The sequence below is a fragment of the Callospermophilus lateralis genome, chromosome 6, assembly GCF_048772815.1.
Source record: "Callospermophilus lateralis isolate mCalLat2 chromosome 6, mCalLat2.hap1, whole genome shotgun sequence".
Classification (NCBI taxonomy): Eukaryota; Metazoa; Chordata; class Mammalia; order Rodentia; family Sciuridae; genus Callospermophilus; species Callospermophilus lateralis.
In genome coordinates this window covers 100,457,620-100,479,612 of record NC_135310.1, presented here as the reverse complement: position 1 = coordinate 100,479,612, position 21,993 = coordinate 100,457,620, and the positions used below count along the sequence as shown (strand labels likewise).

Below are 21,993 nucleotides of genomic sequence, written 5' to 3'. Positions count from 1 at the left end.
ACTATTATGATCTTTATATTTCCTGGTTAATTTGTTACCAGTTTCCATCAGAAAAAAAATTATTACAAAAGATTTTCACTCAATCTGAAAAGTCTTTAGTAGAAACATATAACTGTAGGCAGAGGATGTGGCTTAGTGGTAAAGTGCTTGCCTGGCATACATGAGGTCCTGAGTTTAATACCTACTACTGTTTAAAAAAAAGGAGGGGTGGGGATAGGAGATATGTAACAATAATGTGAGTCTTACCATTATTATAGTGCGTGATTTTTTTTAAAAAAATTAAAATCAGCATAGCTTAAATTTACAACATGAGTGAATATAACTTTACTCCTTAACTATACAGCTTGATGGGATTTCTACCTTTTTTTTTTCCTTCTATTCTGGGGATTGAACAACCCAGGCTTCACGCATACTTGGCAAGTGCTGTACCACTGAGCTATATCCTCAGCCTTCCACATTATTGAGGAAACAGGACTGAGGTGTAGTACAGTGGTAGAGCACATGTTTAGTAAAATGTGGTAAGTGTGATACCCTGGGTTTAATCCCCAGCACTACAATAAATAAATAAAATAACTTTAAAAGTTATTGAGGAAAAAGATGATATTTCATTCTGCTTTTTAATTACTCATTATATCTAACAGCAGAAATACTATCACATAAGAAGGGAGTCATTAAATCCTTCATGGTTAAAATAATTTAAAACAATAATTCTAAATGGTCACAACTTACAGAAATAATTTCTATTCAACATTCCGCTTTATAGTAAAGAGTCATTTATAAGCAAATGGAATGAATTTGGGGTCTTTCAGATGGGGATTCACAGTATTTGACTTGTGATTATTGAACTCATCCTCCATCTGAAAAGCATTTAGTAGAAATATATAACTATAGGCTGGAGATGGGGCTTAGTGATAGAGTGCTTGCCTGGCATGTATGAAGTCTTAAGTTCAATACCAGCACTGTAAAAATGAACCAAGAAAATATGTAATTATAACCTGACCCTGACAGTTATTATAGGTGCAACTGTCTTTCAGTCTTGAATCTAACCTTTATGGGTACTGTTAAATAAGTATTCTGGTATTCTATACTGAGATGTGATTTCATAAGATTGAGTCAGTATGATCTAATGATGTATATACTTCCACCTAGCTCAAATCCAGAACTAGAAATATTCTGGCAATATATAAGACAGTTGTTCCTACAATAAAGCTAACAGCTTCTTGGTTTTGGTTATTATAATTATCAGTAACTCCAACTGTATGTGTGTGTGTGTGTGTGTGTGTGTATCTGTGTATGTGAAGGCTGGATATATAACCATCAATTAGTTACATTACATTAAGCTAAAAAAATAGTCATGAGATTAAAAGTTGATATTTAATAACAAACTGGACAATTTCAAACAAATATTCTAAAGGAATAGTTCTGTGTTGCATTATATTCTAGGGTAAGGGTGTGCATAAAATCTGCTGTAAATATGATCTTTGAAGAGAGAAAAAACATTTTAATCAAAATTGAAAAATGAAAAAGCTTAATGTGTTTTGTACAAACAGCAGGGCAAATTAGAGCCACATGGGTTGAGAGAGATGTGACAATACTTAATTGAAAACAAGATACTGAAAACAAGATTAAAATAATGAGACATTTGCAGAAGCAATAGGAAAGATGCTCAAAAAGATAATATGTTTTGAAATTTCCATTTCCTATGCCACAGAAAGAATCACATTTTATACCCCTATTCCCTACAAAAAGCCAAAGTTCAGTCCTAAGAAGACAGATTAGATTGAAAATAAAATAATGGTAGTAATTCATAATGCAGGGTCCTTTCCCCTCTAAAGATGATAATAGCAATAAAGATTCATTTTAAATTAAGAATATTTAATTTTAGAAAAGATGAAGATTAGCCAGGATGACTCTATCCTCCTGATTCTAAATATGATAATAGCTGAGGTCTAATATTGTTCTTTACTTTGGTACAATTAGTGTTAAAAACAAAGAGAAACCCACAAATTTAGTTTCTGGAATTCATCTGATCACACAAATAAAAATTTCCAAGAAGAGCAAACAGGATACTTTGGTTAACTATATATATTTTGAATTGATAGGAAATGTCATAAAATAGGTATTACCATGCAGCTTACAATTTCTTTTGCATAAGAGAAAAAGGAAGGTTACAAAAATATGGCTTTTGTAATATCATTATCTGCAGATAATCAGAAGTCAATGTCCTTGTCAGTGTATCCTTGCTTGAAAACTTAAGTAAAAAACAGAAGTACTCTTTGGGAGGACATTGGAGAATTTCAATAAAATGTAGCAAAAACACAACACTTGACTTTGTGAGACATGAATGGTTAACAGGGAACTACATTCTACATCTTCTACTTTCTCTCAGTATAGTCCTTCACTTTGCTTTTCTATACACCTACTATCCAATGCTTTACCTCTGACCACTTAGCCTATGGACCCCAAGAAAAATATTCCAATTGTCTAATCTGTGTTGGAGATTTCCCTTGATCCAATGAGCTATACTTATGGGAATGAAGATCACAAGGTATGCTGTTTCCTATGTTTATCACTTTATCCCAGAGTACTAATCAATTGTAAGTCAAAGAGCTGACATAGCTGAGAGAACAATTATTTTTAAAAAATTAAACCATGATTAAAAAGAAAAAATCCAAACCTTTTACTGATAAACTCAAGTGCTCACTTTTTTTTAACTTATAGGAAAAACATGATAATGAATTTTATATAGCTTTCCTGTTTGTCCAGAATGTATGAAATGATGTGGAATAGAAAGAGCAATTTTAGACACATTTGCTTTCTTTTCTCTTCTCTTTTTTTGGTGGTTCTAGAGATTAAACCCAAAGATGGGCTATCACTGAGCTATATCCCAGACTTTTTTTTTATTTTATTGGTTTTTAATCCTGAGACAAGGTTTTCTTAGGTTGCTGAAGCTGACCTTGAAGTTGAACTTTGGATCCTCCTGCCTTAGCCTTAGGAGTAGTTAGGATTCCAGGCATGTGCCACTGTGCCAGGCTAGACAAACTTACTTTTTTGGTGAGTTTCAAGCACATAAACTCTTACATGAAGATTAACTACTTTCATTTTTAGCTCTTTATGGTATAATTTTACATAAGTGTTATTTTTTAAATGTTAGCTAATTGAATGGCATCTAGTTTAAGAGCAGCTTTTTTCTAAGTATACGTTGATTCCTGTAGAGATATATGGAAATTGATAAAAAATTACAATATTCCTAAAAACAAACTGACTGGTCACCTTCGTCAAAATCAGAGAGAACAGTGAATCAAGTGCTTCATAAACCCCTTGACTGGCATACTTGCCAGGACAAAACTACTCTCAGGTCCCCTCACGTGCACTGTTCCTATTTTTCGATAAATCCTACTGTACACACACACACACACACACACACACACACACACACACAAATAAGACATTTATATCAATGAAAATATTTTGGAGATAAACTAAAGTGAAAAGAATTATTCAAATATTTAACCACTCTTTATCACTGAGGCAAGCAATCTAGCCACTTGGAAAAAATATATACAAGGATACTGTGTTCATCTTTTTCTCATCTGTGGCTCAATAACCTTGGTTACCACTTGAACATCCATAAATCCAATCCAACCAATTCCTTGCATTGTTATCAAAATCCTGCATTGCCTCTCAATTTTGTACAAATCAGAGAAATAGTCATAATTACAATTACAGTAGCAAGTAGCTTTCCCCTTTCTCTCTTTGATATCTTCCCTTCCCTCTCCCTCTTCTTTTTTTTGGGTAGCTTATTTATCATTCCATCTTTCTATAAGAATAGTTTCCAATAGGACACTGTGTTGGAAGAATCAACTGTACAGCAAGGAATGTATTTCATAATCAAAAAGATTTTGAAAATATGAATAAGTGATAATAGTTTTCCCTATAGCAGTAAAGAAATTTGAATCAGGACTTTTAAAATTCGAATCTGATTCAAGATCTAATAAAATAATATCTGTTAAATAAATTATTGATGACTTCATAAAACCTCTGTAGAGAATAAAGTTTTCAACTTTTTCTTTTCTTTTTTGACCATCTATTTCTATTTAATTGTTTAGCAGCTGTTTTGAAGAAATAAATTCAATATAATGCATGATTTGTAAAACACATTTGTAATGCAATGCTTTACGTATTCTGCTTCCACTAACAAATAAGCTATATAATAAAAGTTATTATTACCAATTATTATTAGTAGTAATCATAGTGACTGTAAAGATAGTACTAACCAAGTGTACTATGTCATTCTAGAAAATCTGCACCTCATCTCAATTTTGCACAATTCAGGGAGGTAGACATCATTTCATCCTTCGTAACAAGTATGTAACTGGGAAGCAGAGAGGTTTATCTAGCTAGGGATGGGAAGTTTTTTTTTTTGTTTTTTTTTTTAATTCTTCTTTAGAAACCTGAAAAACAAATTACATGAAGAAAGATTTGTTGCTTGGTGGCATTTTAATATGGTTTATTAAGAGTCTATATGAAAAAATGAATGTTTTTGATGTAAGAATTAGGTTAACAATTTGGTATTTCTAAAAGAATAATAAACATATGGAAGACATTACGAGCAAAGGCACATTAGCTAAAAGTCTATTAAGTTTAAGAGACAAAAAGGCACACAGTATTTCTTCATGAGGAGTCTAAATATTGCCTGTTCTGTTTTGTCTCTGTGCTACCAATTAACATGTTCTGTTATTTGATGTATGGGAGCTCATTTGTTGGAGACTCAAATCATTTTAGTAGAGGAAAATGAGCAACTTTTTAGTATTAAGTAGATTAAAGAATTTGTTCACTGGTGTTTGACTTAGGCACTTAGGGAATATGCAAGAGAGTGAAGCTTAATTTTTACATTAAAAATCGAGACAAGTATATAGGACTATGTACATTTCTTCCGTTACTAAAATAGTGCACGTTTTGTCACCTCATTTTCTTGCTCTTTTACTTTTGGGTGGTTATAAATATCCCACACTTAAATCTATATTCTCAGAATAATTTATATTAAATAATATCTAATAATTATGAATTCTTGACTTGCATACAACCATCTCTAGTCCTGTAAGTCATATGTTTAAGTAATAAAAAAAATACAATAAAACCTGGGAACCCAGAAAGATCCCTTTATTATATGACTAGTATGTGCTTTCCAGACTGAGGGGGACGTTCCATTTATAACTCTCATTTGTTTCCTACCATTGTGGCCAAGTTTCCACTTATTACATGTCTCCTTGCCTTAATATTAACTTCCAGTTTGGAACACTGTAAACTGTTTCTCCACCCCTAAATTAAAGCAAATGATATCCACCCCACATCCACCACCAATTTTACTAGCAGCCACTTCAAAGATTCCATTTTAAAAAGTAAAGTATGGCCACTGCTTCCTGAAGCCAAGATCAGCCCTGTTCATAATGAAGCTGGACTTTCTCTGACTTCCCTTCTACTTAAACACTGAGAGTTTTTTCCAAGACATCCTTTCGTGTCCTTCAAAGTTGAACCTGGTTGTTTTGCTGTTAGTGATAGATGGAGGGATGATAAAAGGGCTCTGGTAGACTCTCTCCCTATGTAGACCTGCTTGGGACCACCAAGTGGGTATTTTCTGTGACATTTCAAGACCACATCTAATTATCTTTAATAAACCTAAAAGTCTCAAAACATTTAAAGATTGCCTTAATTACATGCAATTTCAGGAATGCAACAAATCAGCAATATTTTTTAGATTGTCAATGTTTTATCAGACTATATAAAAGTGGATGGCAAAAAATTTTAAAAATGACAAAAACACTCTACAATTGTTCAACTTTCTGTTTCCTCAGCTCCTCTCTCCTTTTTGACCTTTTTCTTGGTCCTTCCTTGATAGTGGCCTCACGAGCCTCATGTGAAGTTGCTTATTATACAAGTCAGTGTTACCCTTTGTCCATGTGTGTACACTGTGACTATTAATTGAGCTCTGGGGCAATGTAACTGAAGCTGGATGCATACTAGTATCTTTCTAAGTCCTCGCCTCCCTCTGTATTCCAGCCTGCCATATATACAAACAGTTTGTGTATGTGGGGGAAAAAAGAAAACACAGTTGCAGATGCTTAGACTTTGTACTAACCTCCATGGGAGCTGCTGAAGGGTAAAAACCTACCTTTTCTCTCTCTCTCTCTCTCACACACACACACACACACACACACACACACAGAGTAATCCAAATAGTAGTTTAGCTTACGCTGAAGATGTGTTCCTTCTTAAAAGACCTGTTCTTGGAAGCTGAAGGTTCTGACTCTCAACTATCTAAAAATAATTTATATGCTTGGGTCTTTCAAATTCTGCAGGTAATGTGAATTTGAACCCTAAACCCACTAAGGGCCTATGGAAGGTTATGTTGGATACAGGGAGACTTTGTATTTCTCCCCCACCCACTGCCAGAAAAACAGTATTCTATAGATTCTCATCCATATTCCCTGCCCTGCTTCTGCCCAGAGTTGTTTCTTGTCCCCTGTGAGGCTATAACATGATGCCTACATGCCCCAATATTTTAGCTCTTAATGAAAAAAAGAGATGATACAATTGAACTAAATTTGTAAATTGTATAGATCTTAGTTTTTTCCCCTGAATACATTAGTCTTCTTTTAGTTCTGAGGACATGTTCCTCCTATCACTCAGGGCTTTTTGCCCAAATGGTATTAAAACATTCTTCTTTACACACACACACACACACACACACACACAGAGTCCTTATTGGAGATTGTTCCTTGTAATTATTCACATCTGATTTTAACAATTATGGTTATATATCTTTTAATTATGGGAAAGGAGTGGTTTTGCCATTGTGCAAACATCATATAGTGCACTGGCCAATCACTCCAAATGGCCTCTTGATGCATTCAAGAGACACAGTAAACATAGGATATATGAGGCAGCTCTTTGCATAACATGGCATTATTGTTTTGCAGTATTTTTTTAATAAACAGAGGAGTATATTCAAGCCAGGCATGGTGGCACACATTTATAATCCCAGCAACTCAGGAAGCTGACATAGAAGAATCACAGGTCAAGGTCAACCTGGGCAACTTAGTGAGAACTGTCTCAAAAATTAATACTAATAAATAAAAAAGTTCTGGGGATATAGCTTAGTGTAGACCGGACTTATATTCAATCCCCAGCACCACAAAAATTAACTAACTAATAAATTAATTAATTTAATTAAATAATGTTAGGGCTAGGGGTTGAGTTCAATGATACAGTGTGGGCCTAGGAAGCTTAAGGTCCTTGGTTCAATATCCAAAACCACCAAAAACCAAAAAAACTCTTTCAAATCAACAGAAAAAAAAATAAAAAGTATGGTATAGTAAATGCATAAACCAGTAACTGTTCTTTATTATCATTGTAAAGTATTATGTGCCGTACACAATACTTTATGTGCTATGTAGTATGTGCTATTCTGTATGTGCTAGACTTTCATAGGCTGGTAGCCTGCTAGGTGCATTTACAGGGCATCACCATAAACACTTGGGCAGCACAATGTTTAATGTTGCAACAGGACATTAAGATGGCTGTGACATCACTAGGTGATGGGAATTTTTTAGCTCCATTATTGTGTATAAGATCATTGTTGACTGAAACATAATTATTTAGCATATGATGTTCTTCCTCAGATAGGCCTTCCTTAACCATTCATGATGCAAAATCAGCAATAACTTTTGTATTTCAGCATTTTCAAGAGGCATATAGAGTTCACACATACAAAAAACAGTTTGGGTTCCCGGATATTACACTATAGCTTTTCATCCCCAAGAACTAAACTACCATTCATTGAATAATAAATTTGCTACACAAATAAAATATTACTCAAAGTATTCAAATATGGAAGATACATCTACAAAGAGAAATAAGAGAGAGAGAGAGAGAGAGGGGGGAGAGAGAGAGAGACTGACTAAAACTACTTCAGGAACTTGCTCAGGAACACTTGATAAGTTACAGTTGTAGCTGAATCCAAAATCCTGAAATAAAGCTTAGTTATCTATTGTTTTAGAAACTAGAAAACCTAGGCAAGGAAAATTGTAAAAATCCCCATGTCTGAAAGACCAGAGGACAACATTTTATCTTCTCTCTGAGTCAATAGAATGTTCCTTACTTGGTTCCAGAAGATAAGTAAGGATTTATGCACATATGTTACAATGTCAAAATAAGCTCTTATGGAGCTTGTTCTTCCCATTGTTTTTCAACGTTTGCCAAGCAACTGTACACTTTTGACATTAAGCTTTACATATTGATTTTCAGCCTCACCAAAAAACTTTTATACAGTCTTATATTTAGTTGTCAAAATACTTGGTTCAAAGATCATCAGACTCATCTATTTTTAGCTGAGTTTAAAAAACTAACACTAATTTAAAAATAATATTCACAAAATTATATATATATATATATATATATATATATATATTAAAGTAAACTTAAAACAACACAAAATTAATTTAATAAGCAATTCATAATCTTGAAACTTTTTAGATCTCTTCATTTTATCATATAATGGATTTCACTTGATTTAAAAAGAGAAGGCTCTGTCAAATGCAGGGTTGCCAACATCAGGAAAACAAATCAAGCAAAATATTCCGCACTTTGTCTCCATATATACCCACCACAGCTCACAAAATAACAAAAAGCATTTGTTCCAAAAATTACAACAGTATTTTCTATGATTTTTGTTTGTGCTCCTCAAAATATCATCATATTTCACTCTATTAATTTTTATGGTTGAGAGCATATGGGAGTTGAAGCAAGCAGATATAGCTCTAGTATGGATTAATAATTAAAAAGAACAGATTCACAAATTTAATCAAATCAAATTAACAGCAATGAGACCTTCACTGCCCTAACAAAAACATGTTGAATTTACAACTGCTTCCTGAATGCCTATCATATTTAAACATTATATTCTTAACATTTTACTGTTTTATAATATAAAATGCTTGAATACTATATTCATAACATTTTATAAATATTATTTCATTAATACTCTTAACGTGCTTATATTACAAATAAGGAGACACACCCAAAAGAGGGAAAAGCAAGGAGTCTGTAACACAAAAATGCAAAATACCTGAAGGGCCGTAAGGATATTTGCTAAGGCCTGTCCGTAAGTGTCATGGCAATGAACAGCAAGAGCACCTGGAGGTATTTCTTTCATGACACTTTCCAACATTCTCTTCATGCTTCCTGGAGTCCCCACTCCAATGGTGTCTCCCAGAGAAACCTCATAACAACCCATGCCATACAATCTCTTAGACACCTGTTGAGAAAGACCAAGTGTTAATAAGACAGTGGAAATGAACAGACTTATACCTCCTTGTTCCTTAGCAAACACCATCTAAAGGTAAAAATCACAACTAATGTGACTTTATCCATGGAAATATATGCTTTAGGTTTCTAGTCCTTCCCCTTTCTCATTAAATTTTAAGCATTACATAAAACTTTGAATGAAATTACTACCATTATCCTTTTATGATATTCAAGGTTATCTTAGAATCATCTGTTTGATTATCCATTTATCTATTCAGTTATGAAATTATAAGCTACACTTTTAATGATGGGAGGCTGATACGTCTCAACACTTTAATCAAACATAAGAATTACAGATTTACTTGGAAAGTAGTATTCTTCTAGGTATGACATCAAAGTTCAATAGACATCAGTAGCAGCTTCAGCTTTTCAATTGGTAGAGTACTGGTCTAGTTTTTCTGGCTCATAAATGAATGTACTTGTACAAGGTAAATTGTAATGTCTCCTCAAACTCAATAACTAATGTCACTTTCAAAGAATAATGTGAATTTGCATGAAGACAGCATGATATTTTGACAAAGACATGGGTTCTGAAATCAGAGATTTGGATTTAAATATCAACCCCATCAAAGCTAGTGATGAATCCACCTATTAAGACCTTAATTCCTAGTCTATAGGATACGGACAACAAAATTTCTTCCTTTGGTGTGTTTCCTAAGCCTTAATTATGTCATTTTTAAAAAATTATGTTAATCATACCAATGTTAATGGCATATTTGGTTGTGAAAATGAGAATGTGTAAAAGTTACTCTATATAAAATCTGGCATGTACTACTCATTCACTCATTCATTCATTCAACATGTACTTCCCCAGAATCTATTTTATGCCAGGCACTATGCTAGATAGGAAAGCAGATACTGACATAGCTTATGCTGTTATGGAGTTTTGAGTCCATATTTTATACAACAGCACTGAGAAATGTATAATAACAATATGCTAAAATAAGAATTCTGAAACAAAGAAACAAGATTTTATGAGCATACATCAAAGGAAATTGACCCATCTGTCAAACAGGAAGGATTTAGGTGAAAACTTGAGATTCAGTAAGCTTGAAGAGTGAAGGAAGAAAGGGTCTAAGAAGAGGGTTCCAGAAAGGATATGGAATTCACAGATTAGCAGGTTCCAGGCAGCTGAAATACAAAATGTAAAGAGCATCTCAGGCAGGAAATAGTAAAATGTAAAGGGCGGTGTGATGATAAAACAAAAGTCAAGGGTTGAGGGAAGAATAAGGGAGGACTAGAGGCTTGAAAAGATAATTGCAGCTTGAAACTGTCATTTCAGAGAAAAAGAGTGCAAAATGAAAAGAGGGCAAAGGGTCTCTTTAAGATGCTGCTGATCCTGAAAGTTTAAGGCTTCCAATCTGCCTGGGACAGAGCTCTCTTAGCAGCTCCTCAGGCATTCTGGTGCAGGAATCCAGTGTGTGCTACAACCATAGGTGGAGCAGAGCAAAAGAGAGAAAAGCAAGGAGTCTTGTGAAAGACTACAAAATCTAAGCTTCATTATTTCATAACATACCTGCCTTTGTGTGCAAGATTTTTGTTTCCATAAGATGATGTGATAGATCTTATTTGAAAAATTTGCAACAAGTTTCAAAAGTTTGAATGAGTACATGAAAGAGAAGTGGCTTTATTTTTTTTTTTTTTTTGAGAGAGGAGAGAGGAGAGAGGAGAGAGAGAGAGAGAGAGAATTTTTTTAATATTTATTTTTTAGTTATCGGCGGACACAACATCTTTGTTTGTATGTGGTGCTGAGAATCGAACCTGGGCCGCACGCATGCCAGGCGAGCGCGCTACCAATTGAGCCACATCCCCAGCCCCAGAGAAGTGGCTTTAGTTTACTGAGTTTGTCCTGTCTAAATTTGGATTTTGTAATAATGCCATCTTCACTGCTTTAGTGCCACATTATTAAGTTTATTAAACCTTAAAACCATAGCAGCAGTTTGTGTTAATATGCTTCGTATACAAATGATGATCTGAGATACCCTAATATAATTCCCAATGAGGGCAATAAGGGCATTGCATTCATAAAAATAAAGGAGGAACTAGAAAATAAAAAACTTCAATAAGCAGATATTTAATGACTGTAATGTGTTGCTGTAAAATTGCTCTGGAAAAACAGAAACTTAATCACAACAGAAAGATTTACAGGATCACAAATGAACAAAACCCTGAAGCAGTGTACATTCAGATCTGACACCAAACTATGAAGGAGAAGCAACCAAGGCCAAGTTTAAATGTGTGGATACAAATCTGCCCCAACATTCTAATGGAAAGGGGAACAGTCACTATTTTAAAGCCATATAAAAATGAAATGAAGTTTCTATTATTCTACCTTAAAGCACTCAGATCACAAGACTCAACTGTCATTTAACCTTGAAACAGCCAACTGGTAGATCTTCAGTGTTAAAACAATTAAGTGAGCAACCCTGTCTTCAGTGACAGTGTCCATTCTATAGCCCTCTTTAGTCTTTGCTGTGTAGAGCCAATAAATCGTTTTTTAAAAATTTTAAAAATCTACTTTTAAGAAACATGCATTATTTTACCCTTAACCAAAAAGGCTGGAGATGTAGCTTACTTCTGTGACTTTTTGCGGTGTAATACTTCCTTCGTATGGGCAGCCCAAGGCACAAGACACATACCTAAATTTAAAATAAAAAGCAATATGAATATATATATATATATATATATATATATATATATATATATATGGCGGGTAAGTAGGTAATTTCCATTTGATTTCCATGAAATTTCACTTTATTATCTTCCTTTATTATTATGTTATCATTAAACCAAACAAATAATTTTGGAGAATTTTCAATTAGTCCACATTTTTATCTTTCTAATAACTACAATTTGATGCATGTTATTTGATGGCAGATGGAGATAAAGTAACAAACCTTTATCTTGTGAACCTGTTGGTAATATAATAACATGTTAATGTTCAGAGCAGAAAATACTAGTTAAACACTTTAATTTAAATAATTGCATATATCCAGCTGTTAAATAGCTAAGTTTTCAGACATATCAATAGCCAGCATGTAAAAGACTAACTGAATTTCTCTGCACTTCCATCTAGATGTTCTGACTTCATTTTGATGCACTCATCTGTCATCCCAAAGTTCTCGGAACTGGGCACAGCCTCAGAGTTCATCTTGTTTCTCTCTCATGGGCTTCCCTAAACAATTCCAAACAGAAGAGTGTCTGGTGTGTTTAAAAGTTTACAAATAAAGATATTCTATACTTCAGCTTCTTCAGCAATCCACTCTCATATAAAAGTCAGGCCTTTCCTGGAAAAAAAAAAAAATGTTCCCTTTCCATTTTAAATTATAAAGCTTCAGGAAAAGCTTGTTTTAGGTGTATTCAGCTCATCACCAATGCCATTTTACTAAACTTAATTCAGAGTCTTTTGCAACACTATTATTAAAATAGCGCATCATGTATCTGATCATCAGGAGTAGAACCAAGCCACAGAAAGGAGAGAGGGGTGTTGAGAAATGAAGATATAGTTCTTTGGGCCAGAATAAGAAAAATTTTAGATACACAGGTCCCTTGAATACCACACCAATGATGCTGGGTTTTGAAAAGACTCAAAATTATTTGGGGGAACTCAAAATTAGTAGGTAAGTTAGTGATGAGATCAGATTTTTTCCCCAGAAGTATAATCTCCCGTGGAAGTAGTTGTCAGAGGAAAGATGCAAGAAAAAGCAAAAGACAAACTGCTATTATATCTCCCTGATTTTATAAACTGCTATTTATTGGAAGATATACAATGAAACTCATTATAGACTTTGGAGTATAAAAACAATGTACATATTTATTGACTCAGAACATGTACATTGATTTCAAGATGTAACTTAAATTTTGAGTTATTAAAATATTAATAAAAGTTATGTTTACAGATAGAAATAAATAAGCATCTGTCGGGCCAGCAGTGTAGCTCAGTGGTAGAGTAATTTCCTAGCACTGTAAGGCCCTAGGTTCAACCCCAGGACTACAGGCATAAATAAATCAACAAATAAGTAGCCCTAGAATCCAAGCAAGCAGTTGTGATGACAAGGAAGGAGAAAGTGTAACAAGTTCAAGCAAAATTTGAAAGTTAGTCCTGGATAGGAAATCTATGTGTTTTCTCTTCCAGTTACTATACTCTAGGATTGTTTAGAAAAACTTTGTAAATTTAATTATGATATGTAAAAAGAAAATGTTTTTATTTGAACATAACATTGGAGAAGATATTTAAGGATGGAAAAAAGAAGGATAGTTTGAATACATACAAAAATTGCAATAACATGTTAAATATATGCTGTATATTAATCCTGAACCCAAAACATCTAGATGTGAGTAAACAGAGAGTCCAAGCCATCTGTTTATGTGTCCTCCCACAAAATGTGAATAACAACAAATAAAATAGAATAAATTCCCTAAACAAAACAAAACAGACAAACCTCTCCTGTATTCTCTACTCATTGCTTGACTGTAGCTAACTCCCTGTCAGAATCCCAACTCTCACAAGGGCATTTTCATTTCTTCAGTTTTTCTCACCAATGACCTTTCCAGGTCTATGGTAACCTTTGTCTTCACACTAGATTACATTTTATTTTCATAAGCTCTTTTTTGGCCTTGCAAGTGTCTAATTTGACTTGTTCACATGTGGAGTACTTTCTCCAAAGCTATTATGATGGTCCTCAACTATATTTTCTTACCCCTTCTTTAACACGCTAAAGCAGGGTTTGACATGCTAAAGCCCAGGGGCCAAATCCTGCCCTTTTGCAAATAAAACTTTACTGGAACACAGCAAGGCCTATGTTTACATAGTATATATGGCTGCTTTTGTACTAGAACACCATAGTTATAATTGCAACAGAAACCCTCTGCTTCCCCCAAATCTAAGCTACTCATTTCTGCATATTTATAGAAAAAGCACTATAAAAAAAGTTAGGCTCCTTTTTCTGAGTTTAGAAAGGCCACCATCATTATGAAAATAATGCTCTACTTTGAAAAGTGACTAAATCCATTTTCTGGACTTCTCTTCCCTAACAATCCATGACATTGGTTCTCAATCTTAACTGCACAGAATCACCTTGAGAGCATAAAAAAACAAATCAAGGACTGGGAATGTAGCTCTGTACTAGCTCAGTGGCAAGAGAATGGCCCTGGGTTCTTCCCAAGCACTGCAAAAACAAGGCAAAACAAAACAAAATCAACAATCACAACAACAAGGCAAAACTCTAATACTTAATGACACACTACAAACATATTAAATAAAAAAAAAAACAAGAATAGAATCTATTTCCCAGTATTTTTGAATTTTTGAGATTCTATTATTATGCCTAGATTCAAGTTAAAATACTTTAAAGCTTTCTTTGAAAGAAAATTCCATAACTTCCTTCAGTAATACATCCTAGGTAAAGCTGCTGTATAAAAATATTTAATAATATGCTGAGCTATACATTTGCTTCACATATGATAATCTGTATAATAAATTCATTTTATCAATGGCAAACCAGAAGCTAAGAGAAATTAAGTAGGTTGTAGATGTAAATAAAGGTAAGACTCAGGCTTTAAAACAAAATCTGTCCAACTTCAGTTTGTGTCTATTACATCAAATTAGTTGCTTATAATTATTTTATGTCCAGCTTGGATTGCCATTCTAAATATTAGCTGGAGTCCAAGGAAACACATCAAGCTAAATATAGACTATTTATAGTTGACTCATAGCTTTTGAAGTACCTTTATTTGCTGTTATTTCTGACCACATCTTTTGAAACTTTCTATATTTTCTCTGTCCATTTGCCTTTTCACTATAATTGACCCAACTACCTTATTTGGACCTTTATGCTTTTATTTCCTGAAATGATGCATCCTTAGGTTCATTAAAGGAATCATGGAAGAACATTAGATGCCCATATTTATAAAGGTCCCTTGGGACAATTATAATGGGGCCCTGCACCATAGATTTCAAGCTACACCTAAGTACAGATCTTGACGGGCTTCTAGTGACCTGTGCCAGACACCTCGAGTCATGCTTCAGGTTCAAGCTGGCATTCAATTATATTGTTTGCTATCTGAAAGAGATTTGAAAATGTTATTTTTAAATGGCATGATTGTATACAGAAAGCAATCAGAAAATTAAGACAATGGCAACTCAAGAGATTTTTTTCTCATAGTTCTACATTTCTTGGCTAAGATCGTCTAGCTCTCAAATTTTTAATGATCCCCTTTAATCTCAAAGACTTGAAATTTACTGAGTTGCTCTCCTATATTCCAAAATATTTGTCTCCATGACTCCAGATATTTTATTTCATTTAATAAAGTCTAATATCATGGCTATTTTGGGATAATATGAATCAAAAAACCAAAGCAGCAATGTGAAATTAATCTTCTAACCTTTGTTTTTATGATCCGGTTCTAAAATGTAAATCATCATAATTTTTTTGCCAACCCACTCAAAATATCTACCTTCCAGGTAATTTGTCTGAAGAATTGATGAATGTACCCAGAGTATGAACTGAAGAAGACTATTTTTGATGGTGAGGACTGTGTCCTTACTTCATGTCATTTAGGAAGACTGCCATTTTAAAATTTGTCAATAATATAAAGCTGGGAAATACATTAAGTTCAGGAAGAACTTCCTAATAACAATGGTCTTATACTAATTGGATCACTAATATATGTGATATGATCTCTTCTGGAAACCTTTAAAACCAGACTTAATTTTGATTGGGTTTGGGTGATAGTAGATAAAGAGATGGAGAAAATGAGCTCTCTGGCTCACCTCCTCCTACATATTAATAGGTATAATCCACATTGTACATACATGTTATGATGAAAGTCAAACATTATCTTATCTGACAAATGTCTTTGTTTTCTAGATCTAAAAGAACTCTATGGATTGTCCATATTAGCTTAGTTATTATTTTGCCTTTATTCTTTTATCTCATTATTTCCAGTTTTACTTTTCTGGAAATTTGAGAAGAAATACAACAGGTCACAGATCAATATTATTGAATTTTGAAACTTTTAAAACAGTGGATGAATAATTTAATAATTGTTTCAAAGGAAAGTGAAAAATATACTACACTGAGCTTTCAGTAGGTTCTGACTTTGAGAAGTTCAGTCATGAATCAAATTATTCTAGGCCATTTTGTAGAATAGCTTATCTAGGCCACTTTCTAGGAGAGTGTTCATGGTTTATGCTTTGATATACAGAGCTGCTGACCTTTTTATTTTTAATGTGCATTGATAAGCATTTAAATAAGGAAATTAATGGAACCCTAGTGGTAATTTTGTCTTTAAATTAATATCCTCACAAAGAAAGTGAGCATACAATTCATGTGACTTGATTAAAGAGAAGTTACTATTCATTTTAAACAAAAAGCAATAAATCCTAAGTGTTTTAAATGATGTATAGGGCATTATTTCACATCTGAGGCATTTCAATTCAACAGAATCCTGGAAAACCAAAAAATATTTCTTTCCATAAATGCCATTAATAAGAGGAGAGAAAACAATTACATCCAGCACAGACTTTTATGTTCCTTGACCTTCATAACCTTTTTAACTTTACACAAATATTAGATAAGTAACGCAGATTTTTAAAACCTATGCCACATGAATTAAGTATTAAAGAATTAAGTACACAATTTAGATATTTCACTTCATGCATATATATGTATATGCAGCAGAAGTGTCTCAGAGATTACATGAAGTTTTGAATATGTATAAAAATGTGTGCACACATATGTGATGTGTGGTTTGGGAGGAGCAATTGGGCAATAATCTTCCTAATTCTAATGAAAGCTACTAGTTAGTTCACATGAAAGTTATCTTTTTATAAAATTTATATGTTTTTTTGTGAACATTTATAAAATGTGTACTGCGTTATAGTCTTTAAATCTGACAGCTGATGACATAAATTTTCTGGATGATGATCAACCACATATGTGATAGAACAACTGTTGCTATGTGAAATGAGCTGAAGCATCTGAGTTTTAACTGGTGGGGATGGCTCTTTTCCTGACATAAATACCAATGCTTTGTGAATGACAATAGCAAGTACCTAAAGTCTAGATCGCAAAATAAAAATAATTTTTTTCTTAAACTCCAAAATATTCTGTGGGAGGGATAGAAGATAATTTAAAGTGCACAAATAGCTAATGAACTCTCATGCTGAAAGGTATATTCCCAGAAAGGAATAGTGTTCCAGAAAATCCAGAAGTTGATTTAAAAAAATCATACTTGAAAACACATATTTCTCTACCGTGTTCTACAATAGAGTCTCCACTGAAGTTACTTTTTTGGTTTTACTGAGTCACTTCTCATCCATCTGTAGCCTTATCAAACTCTGCAAGGTTCTTAAGTCACAGTATAGTTAAAAGTTTCTTTACTGATGGGTAATATTAATTGTCAATCAACAAATTTAAAGATGACTTTGGGTTTCAATTAGTTCAATTACATTAACCATTTTTATATGAGAGAGTTAAAACCTAAGAGCTGACTTCATACAATTTGTTTATATACATCTTTCAACATTAAAAATCCCCATAGAGTTCCTGTTTGAAGAACAACACTTTTTACAGTTTTGCCTTTTTTTCAACTTTCCAACGAAAATTACTTTAGAGCTTACATTTCACATTTTAAAGACATATTGAAATAGAATAGGGTCTTCTTAGTTTTCTTTCTTTTAAAGGTAAACAACACAAAACAACTTATTCATATTGAATTTAGGAACTTAAGGGTATGTGCTTCTTTGATTATGTGTGTGCTTCTTTACATATGGTTATGTAAATTTTGCCTTAAAAATAAATATTCTTTGTTTTATGCATCTGGAAAGACATGAGCTTGCCTTTAAATTTTTTTGCTAGTTTTCCCTATGATATATATCTATTTTAGTTACAAAAATAATTCCACATCTTAAAAAGCTCATGTTGAAGACTTACCACAAAAAGAGGAGAAAGTTAAAAAAACCAACAAGATCTTTCACTATGGCATAGCCCAACTCTACTTATTCTCCAAATGACCTTGACTCATTTCCAATCCTTTTCTAATATCCTCAGTTAAGGGTGATTCACTTGGCTTTCTCATTTACTATTCAATCTTCCTGACACTATGGACTTTGCTCACCTCAACTAAAGAAAGTACAATGTACACCTAAATCAATTCTGTAGCTCAGTCTTCTCTTGCAAATACCATGCCTTTCAATTTATGATACTTACTACAACATGTTTTTCAAATTTGTATATTTATGAAATCAATAGAAATTTAGGTAATGTCTTTCTTCAGTGACACAGACTTTATTTTGTGTGCTAGATCACATAGGCATAGTTGCAATACTTTTTGTAACTGCTGGTGCTGGTAGCAAGCAAGAACCAAGGTAGGAGTTCCTCTCTTCTCCTTCTGTCTCTGGCTCTCACAGCTACTAGAAGCCCCCTTCTTTGTTTTCATTTGTTTTCTACTATATCTTGTCATTGATTTGCACATGGCTCCATCTAGGAACACCAAAATAGAGACCTCAGCAGAACAACCACATAATCTTTAAACTCAGGTGACCAGGTTTACTATCCCATTCCCAAACTCCTGTGTGAGAAAACTGGGCTTGTGGATCTCAGGCCAGTTTTTCTTTGTATATTTGGAATCTCCTGGATTGACAAGCTGATCACTCAGACCATGAGAAATGCTGTTTTTACAAGAAAGAGTCAAGGCAAGGAGAGAGGACCATTATCTTGCATATACCTGCACTTAGAGAAAAAAAATATAGAATAAAAAGTAGAGAAGAACTTAAAAACTATTTGTGTTTGTATGCTGTATGTAGTTTGTCAAGTATTTTTCAACAGTGATCTGCAGGGTACTATGAAGAAGTTTTGGGGTTATCCAGAGGAAGTAAGGAAGTCAGCAATTACGGGGAAGTTGAATGGGTAAAATGATGTTCCCAACTTCCCAGAGCAACTCAGAGGCTCAATGTTATGTCCAACATACTCTATTAAAGTAATACATAAACTTGTCCTCAAAGAAAGTCATGCTTTTGAAAAAACATATTTGAAAACCATATTAGATGTTTCCTTTCTTAAAGCTGCTAGGACTTTTTATCAATATATCAACACACACGTAGTTGAGATCAAAAGATAGTTGAATCTGGAAAGCTGAGAGTTGATATAATGGTTAGTGCTGGAATCACATGCCAGTCCCTCTGATCTTAATTCAGTTACACATTCCATAGGCCAGATACCCACGAATAATAATTAATGGCATTAATCATATGTGACTGTATAGACTGCCTTGATTAAATAAGATACAAATAAGATATCCTATGTATATGTCTACAGAGCTCATAACTAAGCTGTAATAATAGATGCTAATGAAATAGAATTTGTGGGACTTTATAAGTACCCTCGTACTGGAATATTCATGTGCCTTGCAGACTTAATGACCTCTTCAAACTTTCCCATACTTTCTTCAATGGAACAATTAATATTCTTCTTGCTAAAGGATTCAGATGCAGCACCAAAAACTGATATCTCAGTGGCTCCAGCAGCAACCTGAAAAACATAAGTTAAAGCCAAACGCGAAAATTTTCAAAAATATAAATGATAGAAGAAGAGTAACTATTAAAGCATGCTTATGTTACCATTTGACTTAAAATTTAAAACTAGACTCCTCTCATCTTGCCACATACACTGTTTTGAAAGGGAAAAAATATTTTAATAACAGAACAATTCTTCAAGTTCATATATCTATGAGGCACCAAAAACACAGAGATGATGTTTCAATTTAATTTTGCCTTTCAACATATTATCCTGAGAAATACTTCTACCCTAATTGTGGAAAATACTTGCACCCCAATAAAACCTTTATTTTCCACAGAAAACATTATTTTCAAACCAATTATTAAATTAGAGGATAGAAAACATTCTGGTTTTGTTTTTCTTCTTTTCCTACAATCCAAGAGAAAAATACTTTTCCAATTCATTTTGGATTTTGCCCCAAACTTTTCTTCCTAGCTTCTATTGTTTTATGTCCTGACTGCTACAAGCACAGTCTTGTGTATCTAAGACTCTTAATCCTCCTGCGAGTTTTTAAGTTGAAAATACTAACTAATATTTTCTTCCTTTGGCCCCCTTTGTCATCATCACTCCTTCCTCGAAGCTTCTCTATTGATTTGTTTTCAAATGTCAACCCTCCTGAGCTACATCCGCAGCCCTTTTTTATATATTTTATTTAGATACAACAACTCACTGAGTTGCTTACGGCCTAAGTTGCTGAGCCTGGCTTTGAACTCACAATTCTCCTGCCTCAGCCTCTTCAGCTACTGGAATGACAGGCATGTGCCACTGCCCAGCTTGAGTTTTTAAGACCAACTAATAATAATAATAAAAAAAAGACCTTCTCTTAATGCATCACTAGCATTCTGCCTAAGTTTCCCCACCCCGTCTCCTAATACATTTAAAAAAAATAAAATCTGTCATCTTTTCTACAGCCTTTAAAAAAAAAAATAGTAGTTTTTGTGCCTCTATCCAAAATAAGTTTAGACCCTCTAAAATAAGATGTCTGTTCATTGAACACCTACTATTCACCAGTACTGATGTTTGCACTTTGCAGGCCATTTTTTTTTTTTTTAAATTTACCATCAGTTCTGTAAAAACTATGATTATGCCCATGTCACAGACGAAAATATTGTGGCACACACACACACACACACAAACTAACTAGTTACTAAAAGCTCATATAGTAAAATTCAGGGAGTTAAGTTTTGAGTACAACCTTTGACTCCCAAGCCATCTATTCCACCCCACTGATTGTACAGTATCCTGAGGATGTCTTCTCAGTAACTTTCTCAAGGTGGAAGATGGCAACATTTACACATTCTTAAAATGCCTCTTTCTTTATAAAGTAATAATTATATCAAATCAAAGGAATGAAAAGATAAATGGTTCAAACAGCACATGTACTAATACATAATACACTAACTAGGACTCCACAACTTCAGCTTTATACCATATAGTCTCAAATGCAGAAGCAAAGAACAATCATTAACACTAGAGTAGCTTCAGTAGAACTATTGCAATAAGCCCATGTAAGCACAATACAGTAAGCTTCTGCTTAAAATTGGAATAGCTATTCTTGTATGTATAATTATTCAAGCTTTCACTTAAACATAAACCCCTAAATCACACAGAACCAGAAGAAAAACAAAGAAGAAAAGTCATTAGATGTACACACAATGACAAAGTTGAACTTCATGTAGAGGGAGGAAGCAACAGAAACAAAAACTTGGCCAAGAATTTTTTACAAAATATTTATCCATCTCAGGAATATTAATGATTTATCAATAAAAGTTTGAGTTGTACTCTGTATTACCTACTTAAGAGAGAGACACAAAATACACTGTCAAAAAATTTATGACAATGAAGAGTTTTACTTTTATATTTTGTTTCTGTTGTTTTAGTGTTTTGATTCTTGAATTTTCTTGAATGCTTAAATTAAAAGAGCCAATTATGTAACACTTTGGTCTCTAACAATGCTGTGAGGGTACGGATTTCTATGCATTCATATTAATATATTAGTAGTGTACTTATAAAAGTTAACTATAATGGACACCATTTTAACTTTGTACAAATCTTTAAAACAATTATG

General features: G+C 33.5%; 1 protein-coding gene across 6 annotated transcripts in view; it reads right to left on the bottom strand.

Annotated features, from left to right (window-relative positions):
- The window catches only part of Hmgcll1 (3-hydroxy-3-methylglutaryl-CoA lyase like 1), a 130,566-nt gene that overhangs the window by 49,562 nt on the left and 59,011 nt on the right, over nt 1-21,993 (bottom strand). For 5 of the 6 annotated variants that reach the window (XM_076860069.2, XM_076860071.2, XM_076860070.2 and 2 more), the window contains 3 exons: nt 19,750-19,898; nt 11,942-12,005; nt 9,128-9,316 (listed from right to left, as the gene is read on the bottom strand). In XM_076860069.2, the coding sequence (XP_076716184.2) occupies nt 9,128-9,316; nt 11,942-12,005; nt 19,750-19,898 (402 nt within the window). The remainder of the gene's footprint in view (nt 1-9,127; nt 9,317-11,941; nt 12,006-19,749; nt 19,899-21,993) is intronic. The other variant, XM_076860073.2, reaches the window with a different exon arrangement.